Here is a 19,786-nt window from a genome sequence, read left to right on the forward strand (position 1 = left end):
ATAACACTCATCTGAGTATCAGCCTTTAATGTTCTAAGTAACCTGACCTAGATTACATAGACACACATTCTGACTAAGTCTGGTGAACATTTGGATGATATCTGACCTCTGAAGCTTTAGCAAGTTCTTTGAAGATTCCACCTGATGACCTTTTTTATGAACGAACATGAAACCTCAACTAGATTCCAATAAAGAAACAAACATTTTTACAAAGTTCTAGATTTTTGGTTATCAGATGAGGCTTCAAGAGAACAAACACGTTTTTTTAAATGTTTGACCTGGCTACCTTCTTTTTTAGACCTGACATGACTGATAATCATCCTTGACCTTAATTTCATTCAGAAATTCCCAAGCAGAAAAAGTTTCATTAAGATTGGGTCTAGATTAAACAATTTAGCTTCTATGGCTTTTTAAGGGTTAACAATCTAATTTGATGAAAGATGCTGCATGCAACGTCAATAGTTTAAAATAATCAAGTGTTGTCAGAGATTCTTCTTACCCTTAACGTTGTGAAGGATTTGCCATATAAAAAATCACAAAAAAATCTGTCAACGTATGTCGCGAACATCGCGAAATAACAGACTTTTATTTTAATATGAGTTTATATACAATACTTTTGAGATTGATTCTTATGTTATACAGATGTTATATGGTTATCATTTGTTTAAACTTTAATTTGTATTACCTTAAGCTTTTTACAATATTACAGTTTAATCTTTTAAGTATAACATTTTTCATTAGCACCGTTGACCTTGTAACTAATTGCTATGAGTCTACAGGTGTTATTCAACGGTGTCATTGCTCCGGCGGAATCGCACTAATAACACATGAATTCGTGCTACTCACAATACTCGTGCACTTCGTGTTTGTTTTGGCGGTAAATAATAGTATAAAAGGTCTTTGTTGGGAGTTTAGAAAAGAGTTAGAAAAAGTCAGAATAAAAAAGAGTTAAAAAGTGAATTAAAAGGAATTATAATTAAAAAGAGTTACAAGTGATTTAAAAGGAGTTAAATAAAAAGAATTTATAAAGGTTTATAACATCGGACTATCAATTATAAATTGGATATATGACAAATTGTTGGATTATAATAGTAAGAAAGTGTTAACATCTGGAAATAAATTCATTACTTACTGTTCACTATTTAGGACATTTACTGTGAATTGTTATTGGAATTAAAAATTTTAAAACTGTATATATAAAGAAAGAAACAGTGAAAAATTGTGTTTGTGGTCTTTCATAAAGTTAAGACCTAAAATCTAATGTGGCTAAAATAAAAAACACCGCCACAAAGTACAATTATTTGAACTAGCAACAACAACTGACCAAGTGATTACCAAATTTTGAATCATCAACAAAAGAAAAGATAGCATTTTAACAAAGAAAACAGATCTACAAGTAAACCTAAAAATGGTCTTGACTTACCTGGAATTTATAGAAAGCAGATTTATCATCCTTCACAACGAAATTTTTCACATCAATTGGATACACATATCCATACATGAGCAGAAATGTAGCCACATGGAGGGCTTCTAAACTGTCATTTGCGCAGATGTTTTCAGTCAACCATGCAATAAATTCATTCCCTGAAAATTAAAAGAAACATAATCAAAATTTATCAGTCCATCCACAAAATATTTTAAATTGGTTATAAGTGGCACAAACCAAACTTCTTTCAGCCCACCAATTAAGGTAAGGATCAATCATTTACTAAGACACAGTGATGATTTAACACAAAATCAGAGAACAGCTTTATTAATCAACCAAAACAATTTAGACCATTACAAACAATATACTACAAGAGGGCCGTGATGGCTCTAAATCGCTCACCTAAGTAAAAGTTCTTGACCTTTGTTACCACTACACAACAAATCTCTTATGGGTTTTTTCGTCTTAATCTCTATGGCACACAGGGGACCCTCTGGCATGGCCAATTTCGAGCACAGAGATATAATTTTAAAGAAGGGCCACAGACAGGGTCATCCAAGGACAGCATTGATATATGTTTACAAAACTATACACATTGGTCAAATGTCATTGCTGCAGATTCAGAAATAAGAATGTAGGTCAAAAGATCACAGTCAAGGTCATCCAAGGACAACATTTACCTACAACATACACAGCATAGTTTTCCTTGATTTAACATTTATTAAATTCATGTTTATATAAGATGTATTAACTATCCAAGCAAAATATAGGATGTGTCCAATTCTGTACAAGGGTCTAGTTCAATGAAAAAGTCTGATTATAAAATTCATTATTGAGTAAGAAAATGTTCTTCAACAAAATAAAGATATAAACATAAGTATATAAACATAAGTACTTAAACCTATATAAAAAAGAACAAGAATAACCTAGAAGTGTCTTTTTTGAAGAATTCATACAGTATAAAATATTTATATTCACTTGAATCTAAAACTAGACAGTAAATTCAAAAGTAAGTTTCAAGAGCAAAATTTGCTGCCCTTGCTCAAGAGTAAACTTTACATAACTATCATATTTACAAAATGATTTTCTTACATAAGTTTATAGGAAACTTGTTACCCTTTGGGTGGGGCCAGTTCTGACCCCTGAGCGCCACTATTTAAACAAACTTGTTAGAGGACCACTATATCATGATACAAACAAAATATCAAGGTTAACAGTTTCAGACAAGAAGATAAGGGCACCATCAAAGGAACATTCCTGTAAAGTTTCATTGAAATTGTCCAGGTGGTTTAGAAGGAGATGATGTTTATGAGCAATTGTTGACGTCGGACATATACCAATTACAATAGCTCACCTTGAGAACTTCAAGTTCAAATGAGTTGTGTTTGAAAATCCGACTCCATTTGCTATCAATAATCGAATCGAATCAGACCAAGCACTTTGATTTAGTATCAGACAATAATCGAAACTTCTGTCATAATATCAGAACAGAATACATTCGTTATACAAATGTACATACCGGTAGTATCATCATGATAATTTGAATGGTTAAACCTGGAATCAGTATGTGTGATAGTCATGCTTTTTGCAACAGTAAGTAAATTTCCATAACCTTTTACTGCCTTTAATATCTTAAAAGCATAACAACACAACACATACTAAATATTTGCACATCAATTGTAAAATGATGCACACCGCATCAAGTAGATTATCTTAGCATTTTATCCATGTAAAAGCATATTAAATATTTGTGAACCAGCTTAACATTCAATAACCTGTTACATTGAACATTCAGAAGTATCTTCCATGGCCAAGAGTGTAAGATAGGTTCATCCAAACCCGAGGTTTACCGAGTTTCCGCAAAACACCCTGCACTAGGGTTGGGATGAACATATCTTACACGAGCAACTTTGGTAGATACTTTTTCTCCCACCTCAGTTAAACACAATAAAGTAAAAAATGTATTTTTTAGCTGGCACTCTTTTGTGCATAGTGAAAATAAATGCGTATAGATAAGTGATAATTGGTGGTTGTCATGGATATGGGCGCAGTGATTCAGATTATGTTAATAGTCAATTCATTCTTTAAATAGTTCTGAGGAAAGTGTAGCATTATTTCTTGAACGGAGCGTGAAAAATAAATTATAGTGCCATTTGAAGCGAGAAATAATTAATTAGGATTTTAAATTTTGCCACAAGACAAGGTTTCCATGATGCTACAGACAAGTCTTTAACAAGGGAGGTAATTGTGTAATGACAATACGCACGGGTACTTGTTTTATCTTTGTCCGTGGGCAAGATAAGAATTTCTTGCATGGTCAAAATTTTGGATCTACTTATCTGAGGTGGGAGAAAAGAATATCTCAATTTCATAAAACTTTCACAAAAAAAAGTAAATTAAATAGTGAAGAGAAGAAAGTGTTGTTGATTAATCATGGAAAATGTAAACGAAGTTTGCATTGTATGAAGTTCCTGGGCGCAAGCGTTATTCAATTATTGATCGGAAACCATTTTTCAGCTCACAGTCATCGTGACCATGACCTTTTACCTACTGATCACAACATCAATAGGGATCATCTACATAACCAACTTGCATACCAAGTATTAAGTTCTTGGGTGCAAGTGTTCTTTAGTTACTGAGCGGTAACCATTTCTTCAACTCAAGGTCATGGCAACCTTGACCTTTGACCTACTGATCTCAAAATCAATAGGGGTCATCTACTAGTCATGACCGACTAGCGTACCAAGAATGAAGTTCCTGGGTACAAGCGTTCTTAAGTTATTGAGCAGAAACCATTTTTAAGCTTAAGGTCACCGCCAACGTATCATTTTTTACCTGAAGGTAACCTTGACCTTTGACCTTTTGATCTGAAAATCAATAGGGGTCATCTTCTAGTCATGAACAACTAGCTTACCAAGTATGAAGTTCCTGAAACCAAAGGATCTTTAGTTATTGAGCGGAAACTTTTTCTTCACTTCAAGGTCATGGCAACCTTGACCTTTGACCTAGTGATCGCAAAATCAATAGGAGTCATCTAATAGTCATGAACAACTAGCATACCAAGTATGAAGTTCCTGGACCCAAAGGATCTTTAGTTATTGAGTGGAAACCGTTTCTTCACCTCAAGGTCACGTTGACCCTGATCTTTGACCTAGTGACCCCAAATTCAATAGGGGTCATCTACTAGTCATGACCAACTAGCATACCAAGTATGAAGTTCCTGGGTCTAAGTGTTCTATAGTTATTGGGCGGAAACGAAGTGTGACGTACTGACTGACTGACTGACAGACTGATGGACTGACTGACGGACAGGGCAAAAACAATATGTCTCCCCATGAATGGGGGAGACATAAAGATATTACACGCAAATGATTTTTACATGGAAGGTCACCACGACCTTGACTATTGACCTTGTTACCCCCAAAACAATTGGGATCCTCTAGACATCATGACCAACCTCACTTCAAAGTTTGGTGAACCTAGATCAAAGCATTCTCCTGATATTGCACGGAAATATTTTTTTACATTAGAGGTCACAGCGACGTTGACCTTTGACCTTGTGACCCCCCAAAATATAGGAGTTTTCTAAACCTCATGATCAACCTCCCTACCAAGTTTGGTGAACCTAGGTCAAACCATTCTCAAGATATTGAGCGGAAATGTTTTTTACATTGGGGGTCGCCGCGACCTTGACCTTTGACCTAGTGACCCCAAAAACAATAGGGATCTTCTACACCTCATGACCAACCTCCCTACCAAGTTTGGTGAACCTAGGTCAAACCGTTCTCAAGATTTTGAGCAGAAATGTTTTTTATATTGGGGGTCGCCGCGACCCTGACCTTTGACCTCAAAAACAATAGGGATCCTCTACACCTCACGACCAACCTCCCTACCAAGTTTGGTGATCCTAGGTCATGCGGTTTTCCAGTTCGGAAACGAAGTGTGACGTACGGACGGACTGACGGACTGACGGGATACCGGACTGACGGACAGGGCAAAAACAATATGTCTCCCCCAGAGAGGGGGAGACATAATTAGTAAATTACAAACATTACCAAAAAAGGTTTCAAAAACAAGCCGGGATCCCTGGTATTTGCAGATAAGACCATAGAGACAAGTTTTTGAAGAAGGTTTTATGAAATATATAAACAATTAAAAACAATTTGTAATTTTGGGAGAGTTTGTAAGTTTTTAAGCATAAAGTGTTAACATTCACCGCATTTGTGTAAGAGAATGACCTCCCTTGTTAAAATGAACTCAACGAGAATTTACCGGAGAGAAAAATTTACTAGACTTTTACCACAAAACAAAAAAAAACATGTAGTTACCGGAAGTAATATTAGCAACATCGATTTTGGACAACCACTATAGATTGTGGCCGACATAGCATTGTCAGCAAAGATTTATTGATATGTACTTGATAATCATTTCATCACTACAAATGGCCTAAAAATAAATATACAGTTTGGCTTCAGCAGTAAGTACTCAAACAATAAAATAAAAAAATATATATCTATTTATTTAGTATTTAGAAAACTCTGCAATAAGTGTAACTGTACAAATTAATTAAATGTGTCCAGTTCAATAAATCATTTTTTGATAGAGATTTCCTAATCCAAAATGCGCTGCAAACAAGCACTTCCCATGACGCAGATAAAATCTTGTTTCAAAAATCCCTTTTATAAAATACCTTTGCATCTATAGAACTGTTGTTAATAAAAACACCCACAAAATGCACTTATACATTATTTATAGGAATAAACTCCTCACTTGTATGTCCAATGAATAGGAAAACAGAGAATCTGTTCAAAGTATTTTCTGTGCATTTCATAAATGGCTATAACCCTGGAACACTGTACAGTAAAAACTGTTAATTATTAAGACGTTTCAAATGTTTTAAGTAATATTTGATTATGTTTAACTTGTTTGGATATTAAGTTTTTTTGTTGTTGATTTTTTAAGACTTTTAAAAGTTTTATATGATTAAAAAAGTTAAAAAGCACTTTTATACTAGATTATTGTCATACATAAGCCGTACATGAAATTTGTAACAGTTTTAATTTCAATCGAAAAACATCAAAATTTACATTTTTTGTTAATATATGAATAGTAAATACATAACTGTATATTTTTTTGAAACAAAAGCATACCTTATAATGAAATATAAACACAATTATAAATGAGATGTGAAGTGTTCATGGCGCACAGAATTTATTTATAAAAACAGCCTTTAAAACATTTTAAAACTGTCTTACCTGTAAATGAGTTGTACACAGTTGTTAAAAAGTTTTTCTTTTCTCGCAAGGGAATACCAGTTTTCTGATCATTCATTAATGATATCAGTCTTTCCAACTGAAAAACACAAACATTAAGGTAAATGATGGTTCACAGCAAGTTGGATATAGTACTAATCATAATAATTTACTGCTTTTCTCCCATCTCTCATGGACTACTTCAAGCGGTATGATTTTTTAGTTTACATTCAACTCTATGTGACACAATTATTGATTAAATTTTAAGTCTTTTAATTTTTGTATGCAATAATCCTTGATATTATTTTTTTCAATGATGTAAATTTGTAACATATGTATTTATAATCTATTTCATTGCACGAATAAAATATCCATAACAAGCTCACACAAAATAGTAAATGAGTTTTAATTAAATAAAAAAAGAGTAAACAATACAGAAATAAAATAAAATAAATGTTTGTCTAGTTTCTCCGAATATCTATTATAGAATATATAGTGTCTGATGGACATCAGTGTCTCTAAAAAAACCAAGCATTATTACCTTTGAAAAGACTTGTTGTCTCGGTCTCGTATCAATGTTCTTGAGTGTCATCATTTTCTGTTTCAGTATGATCTCTAAAACCATTCATTTTTGCCAAATTCTTTCCAAAAACAACATAATATCTGACTTCCCCTCCTCCCAGCTTCAGCAGTCCAATACTAGCCGCTTACGTCAATTACAAATAAAAACAAAAGTTAAAAATGACTTATTTTATTACAATATTTAAAAGTAGTTTAGTTATATCAGTAGTATATTTGTTGATATTTTAGGTAAAATATTGTGTCGAATACCAATAAATATTATCAAACATTATTTTTGAAACATTGACTGGTTATTGATATTTTCACCTTTTCCGCAATATTATGTCAAATAAGGCTAAACCAAATAACCAGTCTGTACCGCCAAAGATTTTTGTCGTAACACACGCGCATGTATTTGTAGACAAAACACAAACAATTTCGTGTATTTTTTCCGGTCAGAATCTGAAAAACTGTTTGAAAATGGGAGATAAAATTGATATGAGCCTTGATGACATTATTAAATCCAACAAAAAACCTGGACGGGGCGGTGGACGCGGAGGTCGAGGGGCTGGGGGAAGGGGAAATAGAGGAAGACAAAGCAGAGGCGCCGGTGGTGGTGGACGCGGAGTATTCAGAGGTGGAGTTCAGAAACGTCGACAGGGTGGTCGAGGAGGCAATAGATCATTTGGGCGCACTGTAAGATTTTTTTACCTTCTTTCATTATGTGTCACTTTCGAGACATGTTTCAACAATTCACCTGTTTTCTGTTTACATGCTATTGTTGGTTGTCCTTGTGTATACGTTACATAGCTGTGCTTCTCTTTTTTACCAATTCTCAGGCCGAAGCAACTGTTTACATAAATATGTTCAGTTCTTGCACTCATTGTTTCAGAATAAGTGATTTTGTGGTTAGGAGTCTGGCTCCCCGGTCTCTAGCTTGTCTGAAGAAAAGGTTAAAGTTTGGTTAGCCCTTGGACCGTCAGTGTCATCATGGTGGAAACAATTGCCATAACTTAAAAACATTGCAAGATATTCAAATGAAAATGAAACAATAAGCGTTGGCGTGTGTTTGAGGGCACTTCTAATTGAGAGTATTTGCTTTTAATGCTAAATTATGATCAATGTTATCTACTGTTATCTAATTTAACTGGTATTCTTTGCTGTTTTAAATGCTTCTTGTAAGTCAAGTAGTTGCATATGACATAAGTTTGAATGCAGATGGTTTGCCAGGATTAGGCATGTCCCAAAACTGAAAGAAGTAAGAGTAACAGCTCAGCTTTCGAAGACAATGACATCCTGAAAGGTCCTATGGGAAATATGAATGTTTATACTGCCGAAAACAAAAATCAAAGTTATTGGGCCTCTGCTATATAGAGGTGCAACGATTTGCTCTGATGCATAAAAAAAAACGGTTTTTAAATTCGCCGATGTGATACGGAAACCACAAATTTGATTTAATTTGCATACAATTAATAACCATGCATGTACAAAATGATCCAATGTATTCACATTTTAAACATGCTCTCGTTACTCGGCGTGCGATTGGTTAGTAGTTAATCTGGCATCCAACAGACATCGCGAAAACCCTCTGTCCTGACCGGTAAACTTTGACTTGGTCGGACTAAATTTGTGTTGGGGTCGGTCCATCTGACCGACAGTTTTCACAGCTAGGTGTAAAAAATAATGAGGATTTAATCTATATCAATTATCAAACACTGCTTAAAAGTGTTGTGTATTATCCTTTTAATGTCAATACAGACACTAAATCAGGCTGTATGTTTGAGTATATCACTATTTTATTTCAGAATTAAGATTTTAATGTTATGTTAATTTTTCACAATTCTGAACTTTTAACACACTAAAATTTCACAAAAGAAAAGGCATGGGGTGTTTCACAAAAAAGTGAAAAAAATCACTGGATAAAAAAAGCAACATGTTAAATTTGTTTTGAAGATGTTAGTTATCCAAAGTCCAGCAGCTTGACTAAGCTCATGGAGCATTTGAAAAGGAATCACTCCATCGATGTGTTCAAACTTAAAGAAAGTCTGTCAAGTCGACATGTACAGAAAAAACACCACACATTTATAACAGAAACTATCTGTTAATTAAATTTAAACAAATAACAAATCATTGTCAAGTTTTGTTTTTTCATTAAAAATGTATCAAAAGTTTGTGTCTGTTATAAGTGTGTGCTGCTTTTAGTTATTTAACTTTGTAAACAAATAGTTTTGTTAATTAAAATTTGTTCTTGATGAAACACTGTCCTAGTTTTTCATCATTGCATATGCTTTAAATATACAACTTAATATTAAATAAAGCAATAAGTAAAACATAAATTGAATCAAAATTAATCGAATCGACATGTTTGATATCGGAATCCAATTGAGCTTTAAGTGAATCGTTGCAGCTCTACTGCTATCAGGGTTTCCGCCAGGTATTTCATAAGGCATGTCGATAGGGGAGGGTTTGGGAGGGGTGTCCCCTCCTGACGTTGATTTATTTTTTTATTTTCATAATCAAAATGGTGCAATTTCCTGCATTTTAAACAAGTTTACAGTTATGTTCCTATAATTTAGAATTACCAACTCAAGTCCGATTTACATTAAAAATATTTGCGAAAAGGTTTTATTGTTTCTCTTCATTTATTATTGGTATTTCTCAAGTATTCCGACAATACAATATCGACGGTATTGATTGACTCATGTTTCGTTTAGAGCGGGTATTATTTATATTGACACCGTTGACGTCACAGCAAAATGTGTAAAACACGCTGTCAAAAGAGCCCGGAGCAAAGCAGGGTGTATTTACAGCTGCAACAGCTAATAATTTTAAAGCCGGGTCGGCTAAATAATAACTAAAAGGGAATGTAATGTGTATTTTCAGATTTATTTATCTTTTTTCTAAATAAATTAAAAAAAACGATAAAATAATCAAAGTTTAATAATAAGCAACACAAAATATAACTTTACACAAAATTAAAGACGGGAACGCGACACAATAACATACAACGACATAGCATAACCCTTGTTAACACAGATATTGTAACACGGTTCTCAATTACAATTTAATAATTGGTAAACGAAACGACAATTGACAAACGGACTCGGGATCAATAAACAAAATAAAACGACACAAAATTTATGTTACCGAAATCAATTATCACTTATTGTTTACTTTGCATTCATAGGTGATTATAGGGATGAAGGTCGCAATTACGACAGTGGTGTTTTTCACACATTCCCATTTTGATAAAGAATAGGAGTTTGGTTAATTGCACCGTAGATCCTCAACGACACGCCTTCATGCTATCGTCGATCCTGAATGGCTGATACAAATGCCGTATTAGTCCCGACACGCCTTCTGGCTGTCAGTCAACCGTTGCAACCGTTGCAGTCGCATTAAAACTGTGTATTGTCAAAACTGATGATTGTTTTGATGATGATTGTCGCTACGCAGATTAAAGCATGTCGGCATAATAAACGCGTGTCGGTAATTAGCCTTGCCAGCGGAAGGCACATCGGGCCCGACAAGCCATAGAGGCCTGGCGGAAACCCTGGCTATGACAGATTTTGCGTAAACACCTGTGATTGCTTTTTAAATATGTTGATTTAACTAGTATAACATTGATTTACAGTATAACTTCTATTATAAGCATATTATTTTCAGCCTCCAAAAGGAAATACAGATGATGTATGGCAACATGACATGTATGATGGAAGTGGAGCTGCTGCTATAAAGCGATTGAGGTCTCCAGGCGGAGGACTCCAGACAGGCTCTGGCAAGCTGCACATATCCAATCTAGATTTTGGTGTCAGTGAATCTGACATTCAGGTAAGATGAGCTAGGGTTTTTTTCCAAACATCTTAATTGCTGTGGAAACAATAAATTATCCTTCAATTAATATCTTGCTAGAAATTTTTTAAATCTGATTACAAAAAAGCGGGATTGTACATGTAGATCCAAACGATAACTGAACCTAATCTCAAAACTTTCTTAACAACACTAAATTCTTTGTTGTATCTTCAAAAAATCGCGTAAGTTTTTGTTGGTCATTCATACTTCTGGTACTCTGTTTAATAGGAACTGTTTGCTGAGTTTGGCCCACTGAAGAAAGCTGCTGTTCACTATGACAGATCAGGACGATCACTAGGAACTGCAGAAGTAATCTATGAACGAAGATCAGATGCTGCCAAAGCTTTAAAACAGTACAATAACGTCCCTCTTGATGGTAATTTACAAAATGATCTTGGTTCACTGGCGGTTGTGTTAACTGTTGTTTTTAATAAAAGATTCGAAGAATAAGGAGAGCTATACTACTCACCCTGGCGTCGGCGGCAGCATCGGCGTCACACCTTGGTTAAGGTTTTGCATGTAGGCACTATCTCAGTAAATATATCATTTATTGCATTGAAACTTTGTATATGTATTCCCAACTATCTAACCTACTAAATTAATGAAATTAGATAACACTTATTTGAATATAATGCAAATAATTGGCCTTTATTATTTGACTTAGGAATTCTGGTTAAGGCTTTGCATGTAAGCACACAATAATATCTCAGCAACTACTTGATGTATTGCACTGAGAATTTATGCAATGGTACTCAACCATCCAATCTACTTAATTAACCAAGTAAGATAACTCTAGTTTGCATTTAATGCAAATAATAGCCCTTCGTTATTTGACTTAGAAATTCTGGTTAAGGTTTTGCATGTAAGCACATTTAAGTAAATATCTCATGGCAAAAACATCATGTATTGCATTGAAACTTTAGATATGTATTCCCAACTATCCAACCTACTTAATTAATGAAGTAAGAAGTATTTTTTTAAATAATGCAAATAATAGGCCTTTATTAATTGACTTAGAAAGTATTAAATAACCAAGTAAGATAACTCTTTTTTGCATTAAATTCAAATAATGGGCCTTTATTATTCTACATAGAAATTCTGGTTAAGGTTTTGCACTTTTAAATCAATACCTCAGCGAATACATCATTTATTGCATTGAAACTTTATATACAGGCTCCCAACCATTCAAACTTATTTAATCAAGTAAGATAGCTCTTATCTTGCATATAAAATAATTTTTGTCCCTTTATTATGCGACTTAGATATTCTGGTTAAGGTTTTGCATGTTAGCACACATGGGTTAACATCTCAGCTACTACTTGATGTATTGCATTGAGACTTTATACAGTGATCCATGCATGTTTTGCCACTGAAAAGCAGCGGAATATTCGAGCACGCTGTCTCTGTGACAGCTCTTGTTTATGTAGCAGGGGTTATTGATATGAGTCTACAACTGTGCACATTTATTTTGAGTTGTGTACTTTTTTTCAAATATTATATAAGAATTACTTGAAATTTCATTTCACAACAGTAGTTATTCAACAGTTTCAATAGACTCGAAACAAAAAACGTATTTTTTAGATAATTATATCTTGTATTTGTTATACACAAATTGCAATAATGAAAGTTTCATGTAATAATTGCTGTACATACTATCTCATACAAATAGTGAGTGACAAATTTTAAAGTTGTGAAGAGTGAGGAAATGAATCTTCAATTATTATTGGTTTGTTATGTAACAATGAATGTATAAATTAAATCACAGGGTAGTGGGTTTAGTGTTCGTGCCATATTGTCATATGCAAGCTGTACAATTAGTATAATGCCTTTATTGAACTGATATCCTTGCTATTTTATCCTTATGCTACTTATTACTTGTTGAGCTACATCAATTAGTTTCCATTCTGATATGAGCATTAAGTTAGGGTTTAAAGTAGGTTATAAAAGGGCAGGGTGTTGCAGAAGGATAACATTATGACTTTATAAGTCTGATTAATGAGGTTCATATATCTTCTTTCTTTTATTTATATTCAGCTACCTTGTTGCCATGCACATATGTGTCTAAGTTGTTGCTGGTGTTTCAGGGCGTCCAATGAGCATCCAGTTGATAGGTGCAAGTGAGAGCATCCTAAGTGGTGGAAGTGTTGGTGGCGGTGGTGGTAGTCAGGGCCAGCGGTTCAGAGGTGGCGGTGGGCGCGGGTGGCGGCAGTAGGCGTGGTGATGGTGCCAGTGGTGGCGGACAGAGACGATCAAACGGGTACTTTTGTTAGGGGTTTCTGAAGATTTCCCATTATTTCCATTACCTTACAATACATGACTTTGGAACACAAAATTGCCTATTCATTTGACGTAATTAACTTAAAAGATGAAGAAGAAGCAACTGCATTGTGTTTGTGATACACTAACCCTATTCATACTTTCATTGGAATTTAGTGTTTAAGGGGGATATTGCTTTGGTCTGTCCTTCCGTCAGTCCCCAAAACTTTTTTACCAGGTTCAAAGGTCAAATCTTATAAAAAATCTTTGGGACACAAGTGAGACATTATATTTGATCCATCATTCATTAAACTTGATCAGAATGTTTTCCTTGATAAACTCTTGGATCAATTTAAAACTTGGTAATGTGGTGTTAAAACTTCGGCACTAGGTCAAATCTTGATATTTCTTGTCTTGTAAGGGATTTGTTAGATAATGTTCAAACCTGGTCTGAATGTTGCCCAGATCATGTCTCAACCGGTTGAAGTCACATGGAATCTAAAATTAGGTCACAAGGTCCAGTCTTTTACAATTCATTGAAAAACATAAGAGGCATTATGTTTCAGACACCCTGTTGTCAATTGATCTTGATGCAAGGGGTGGAATAAATAATGACTGTTTGAAAGATTTGAAAGATTTTTGAAGAATAAACGAGTATAACAAAAATCTGAAAGTTCAATAAGTTATTGAACCCCTGTATTTGTTTTAGTTTCTTCAAAATTATTTAAAACATCAATGATAGTTCAGTATTTATCCAATTATAACTACAAACCAATAATACCATTTTAATGTACGAACTAGACTATAGATAACCTGTGGACATCTTATCCAAAGTCTATACAATTGGCTGAAGGTGACACAGAGAAAGTTTTGGGAATGATTGAAATCCTTGGAAAAATCTTATATATTTGCAACATAACTGAACAACCAAAGTCTTTGCATTATGGACATGTATGGTTTTGCAGCTTTGGAAGTGGTCGAGGTGGGCGTGGTGGAGGACGGGGTCGCGGACGAGGAGGACGTGGCGGGGGTGGTGACCGTAAACCTCTCACTGCAGAGGAACTTGATGCTCAGTTAGATGCTTACAATGCCAAGGTTTGTCATGCCATATGTTTTGAAGACTACAATGGATCAGTCAGGGTTTCCGTTAAAGGAAATTTGGAAGTACATTACTCCCTAAAAATGGATAAAGAAATGGGTAAAAAATTGATTCCTTGGAAGTACGAAAACGTCCAAAAAGAAGAAAAAGTTGAAAGTTTTGAAGTTCAAAAAAAAAAATTATAATAATATAAATCTGTGAATTTGGTAAGTTGTAGTTGCAAATTATTTGATTTATAACATATTAGTTGAAAAAAAAAGTGGGGAAAAATATTAAAAAATTGTATTCAGGAGACTTGAACTTGCACATTTCAGTGAGAAACTTCCAATGTTGATGGATGGGAAGTTCATACTTCCAGTTTCAAATTCTTAATGGAAGCCCTGGATCAGTTCTTGTCACAGTTATAGTAGGCTTGAAAAAAATAATTTAAATCCATGATTTTAAGTTTGAAAAAGAAAATTTTATCCTTTCATCCACTAAAAAACTAATTGTTAACAGTGTTGTTATATTATTATTATTATTCTAACTCTTATTCTTTGCTTTCAGATGGAAACTGATTGAACTTGGGGAAAAAACTCATGAAAGATGGACTTTGTGATATTGTGAAATCTACAGGACATTATAGAAACATGGAAGTTATTAGTTGTTCAGTTAGAATGAACTGTAAAGTTATTTTGTAAGTGAAAGATGTATGGTCAAGCGATTTATGTTAAATCATTGTGAAACATAAAGGGAAATTTTGTGAAACATTAACTCTAAAAATAATGGTATTCACAAAACATTGACCTTAAAATGGTACATGTATCCAACATATTTATGACATGCTGCTTACAAAGAGGATGACTGGTTTTCCAGTGCAATGTTTTTATTTGTGTTTTATTGTAGATTATATTTTTTATTAATTGAAAATATTTTATACCAAGGTATTTCTGGACTTATAAACTAGGAACTTCAATTAAGTTATTCTAAACATTCAGTGCGTCAAAGAGTACATTTTAATTTTATTTGCATAGTATGATCTCACCATAGGACATAGCAACAAGGCTAAAATAGTAAAGATTTCTGTGAATATTTTAATTAATCTCTAGAAATGCTTGGGGATTAGACATTACTAGTGTTGAAATATCAAATGACGTTGATTGATGCCTTCATAGCAAATGTACTTCATGGATATCATATTTTAGAGCTATAACACATAGTTTGAACAATTGATAGTTTTCAATATGCTGTTAGCATACCATGGTGTTCTTTATGTTAAATCTTCCATCATTCTAGTTACTTGAAGATTTGACATTATGTTTCACCAGCACGAGTTCAGTTGATCAGGCAGCCGTCTGTGTCCTTTATTCATTGATTATCAACCTTTTGATCATCGTCTAATTTTAGCTTCTTCATTTAATCATTAAAATCTGATAAAAAAATCTTAGACATATTGTATATGTGTGAATGTAAATAAAACAGAAAACATCATTTTAGGTTTGTCATGGACATCTTTGCAGGTTATTCTTTGTCTTTAGTTGTTTCCACCGGAGCCAGGCTGAAACTTTTGTTTTATTTATGAGGGTCATTTGATATTTAATGGAACTGATGCATTGATATATTTAGTATAGGAAAAAATAAAGAAAATTATTAGATTTTCACTACAATTGTGCCAAAATACTCTACAATGGTGACGATCTAATATGGCTGCATGAAGGCAAAAGCATACATGGTGGATAATCTTTCCATGGCTATATTGCATTGTTGCATGTATTTATGCATGTGAATTTTTTATGCCTGGGACTCCCATATTAAATTTGTATTGTTTGAAATATGTAAACATTGCACCAAATATATTACAGACAGGCTTATAAAACCTTGAAAGATGTAAAATTTGTCAATTCACACCAATAGACTATACACATGTAATGTATTTGCGATCATTTGTTTTAGATATGAGTTATCTACAGACAATTCCCTTTCAGCGATATACAAAAATTATATAGGTCACCCTGCATCCAAATTCAGCATTATTGCCAATGGCTCCGTGAAATGACAAGCTTATTTGTACATCAGATAATGTAAATCTTCCATAAATTGCTCTCTACCAGGAGTATGGATTTCATACATGTAGACTTTTGAGATATTATTTCAAATAATGACAAACACGATTCACTTGTTATATTTACTGAAATACCATCGTTCTAGAATTGCCTAGAATACTCTGAATCACAAGTATGGTCTTTCACACCTAAGGGTAACAAACAACCGGAATGTGTGTGTTTTCTGTTTATTGCGTGAAATGTGTGATGCAGTATAAACTAGAAATGGTTTCATAATTGTGAAGATTCTATGCATCTTTGGTCAACTGTTCTCCCCATTCCATTCTCATCCTGGTCAATATATAGTGACTTGACAAGCAAATTTGCAGACTCTTGAAGGTCATGGTCACCAATGGCAAAGCTGAAATTAATTTCTTGTCTTTTATTATTGCTGTTGACAATACCTTCATTTACATTTGGCAAGTCTTGATAAACATCAATTTAATAATAATCATCACAGGCTGACCGCCTGCTTCCATGTTATCTACTTACCTAATTAAGCAGTATTTGTCCAATCTAGACGAAACTTGGTTATACTACTTGTGGAATTATTGCCATATCTTGAACGCTTTTGATTACCAGCCAGATTGCTTCAGACTAGTGTTTAGGTGCTCTGATTATGAACAGTCTTAAGTCTGTGTTAACACTCGCTCAGTCAGCACTTTCAATAAATAATGAATTCGCTTCATTCTGTTTGTATTACAAAAATATACGGTATAAGTTGATAAGATTTCATTTTGAATGCTCACAAATAACATCAGATTGATAATTTCTTAAAAACTAATAAAAGTCAAATACTGAATTCCCGCAAGAACTTGTATACGAAAAATGTATAAAAGTTAAATATTTTGACTTGTGCAGTAAGGACTTTGTGTTGTTTGGTTGTGCACTTCTGTTCAATGCTGGTACCTGAACGCTTCTGTCTGAGGTATGAAGCTGGGGACCAAATGATGCATCCCTGTGGTATCATGGTACCTATGAAGAATATTGCTTTGGCAATACCATTCAAAAAATGATAGCTGTCGTAACATTCAGCAGATTTCATGATGAATACTCGACAAGAAGGATAAGTACAATAAAATGAAAATTCGTAATTTTGCCACGGACTCTAAAATCCCCTGGGTCTTGGTCCATAAGGTATCAGATGTACAATTCAGGGATTCAGTGCCTGGTGACCCACATTATTTTGGTATTATATGAAAAGGTTTGATTTGTAGACAGAATAAATGAAACAAATACCCAAGATAATGTTCCTAACAAGCTTTTCTGGTCTTGAAAGACTGCAGAATAATCAGCTCATGTCAGTTAAAAATGCAGAACAAAAATATGTCATCCATGATTTATTTTCTGTCACTTTTTTACATAGTATCAAGTATTCATTAAAATGATATCAAAATCATATGGGGTCTCCAGGCATCAACATTTAACATCTCCAATGGCTTGATACAGAAATAAGCTCATTTATACGTAAAAAACCTTGAATTGTTAAAATTGGACCATCTTTACATTGTCCCCTGCCATATAAATCCAGATCAGCATTTAGTTTGTAATCACTAAACTAGGTTTATGGCATACTATCTAATCTTCCTCTCAATCGAGCGTTGCCTGATTTTAGAATAATTTTAAAGAAATTGTCTCTTAAGTCGAGTGATCTAACAAAATCATTCAAAGAATAAAAACAAAACCTGGTCGCATGGGGCAGGGCTGGTTGTCCTGATCAACTCGTCAGATGTCAATGCTCTCGAGTTTACAGTTGATCACAGGGCAACTTCAGGCCAAACTATCACTAGAATTACCGGTATAGGATTGGCCAAGTAGAGCTAAGCCAAAACAACATCCATGTCTTAAGACAAACAGACAAGCCAAGCTAATCCTGCCAAGAAGTGAAGAACCAATGTGATCATTCCAAAGGAATGTTCTGTCAGTGAACTTTCAGTATTTTAAAAAAAAACAGGTCATGATTCGTAAATAAACATGGCTATAAAAATATAAACTAAATGTTCTTGAGGTGATTCTTACGAATGATGTAGAAGAAATTCATTAAATTACAAGGACAACTTAATAGGGATGGACTGGTTTTCCATCTATTGCTATGCCATGATAATTGAAGTCTAAAACAGGTGAAAGTAGGTAAAATATGCGGTTTACATTTGATTTGGCATGACCATAGATATATGACATAAAACTAGTTATTGTCCCTAAAAGTCATTTGCCAAACGTGCTAATATAATTTGCATTTTATCATGCTGACCTACGTTACACACTTGAATGATCAAGGGCCATTGGTGGCCCTCTCGAGTACACTACAAAGAAACACAATTCTCTATCAAATGGACCTTTTATTAGCACTAAATACATGGTACAGCAAAAATGATTCAAATATGGATAGTTAGTGGAAACTGAGACTACATGCCATCTTGAAAATTGCCACCTTTTCCATACAAGTACAATATATAAGTTAAACATAAACAAGAAAAAAAGTTCCAACACTCACAAAATTAGTACCTACAATAATTCAAATACAAAATTACTGGTAAGTCTCATTTAACACTTCATGTATGAATTTGCAAACAAATTGGTGATAAAGAAGTATAATTGAACAAATAATTAAAATTCAAAACTTTTCAATACTATATATACAAAAAAAATGGAACGAATAGTAAAGTATTTTATCTAATGAAATAGATAAATGTAATGTACAAGGATGTTGTTCACCTTACTCGTTAATAAAAAAGGCAAATAAAGTGTGCAAGCATTTTTTACATTTCTCTTTCAAATGTCAACAAGAAGTGTCTTTCAAAGATAAACAAGGTATTACTAGTATATCAAAGAAAAGTTAGAAAATGTCTTCTTTTTTGTGCCGGCCTATGAATATCAAATTAATAAGTTCAGGTACAATGTACAATGAAAATATTTAAAGAGGTAATTCAATGCTTACCAGTGCAAAAGAATTATATTTTTTAGAAGATTGGAATAAATTGTCTAATACCATAAAAGAGTAATGTTACCAAAGCTTAGATACTAATTTATGTCGACACTGATTTTTCCATTTCATCACAATACAGAACGGCAACACTGTACCACTGTCTTCTGTTGCATTACACTTTCCTCAAGAAAACTATTATCTGCCAAATTTAAGTAATTTTTCAATTTTTAGCAACAGTGACCTTTACCCTAGGGGTCCTCAAAGCAATTCCATGAATTTGAAGAAAGGTCTCTATAGACTATGTATATATGAACTTTGATCAAGATATTATAA

The 19,786-nt window shown here is 33.7% G+C and overlaps 2 protein-coding genes across 2 annotated transcripts in view; one reads left to right on the forward strand and one right to left on the reverse strand.

Moving 5' to 3' along the window:
- Positions 1-7,397, reverse strand: part of LOC128208447 (regulator of G-protein signaling 6-like) — a 72,555-nt gene extending 65,158 nt beyond the window's left edge. Inside the window, exons 1-3 of the mRNA XM_052912033.1 lie at positions 7,220-7,397; positions 6,682-6,778; positions 1,424-1,584 (exon numbers count right to left, since the gene is read on the reverse strand). Of these exons, the coding sequence (XP_052767993.1) occupies positions 1,424-1,584; positions 6,682-6,778; positions 7,220-7,303 (342 nt within the window). The 5' untranslated portion in view covers positions 7,304-7,397. The remainder of the gene's footprint in view (positions 1-1,423; positions 1,585-6,681; positions 6,779-7,219) is intronic.
- Positions 7,398-7,607: 210 nt separating this feature from the next.
- Positions 7,608-15,916, forward strand: LOC128225057 (THO complex subunit 4-like). Its single transcript, XM_052935064.1, has 7 exons — positions 7,608-7,935; positions 10,906-11,070; positions 11,320-11,467; positions 13,176-13,290; positions 13,322-13,348; positions 14,313-14,442; positions 14,993-15,916. Exons 1-7 carry the CDS (start codon positions 7,720-7,722, stop codon positions 15,005-15,007), a joined length of 816 nt encoding a protein of 271 aa, XP_052791024.1. The 5' UTR covers positions 7,608-7,719; the 3' UTR covers positions 15,008-15,916.
- Positions 15,917-19,786: the final 3,870 nt, after the last annotated feature.

This window comes from Mya arenaria, chromosome 2 (genome assembly GCF_026914265.1).
Source record: "Mya arenaria isolate MELC-2E11 chromosome 2, ASM2691426v1".
Lineage (NCBI taxonomy): Eukaryota > Metazoa > Mollusca > Bivalvia > Myida > Myidae > Mya > Mya arenaria.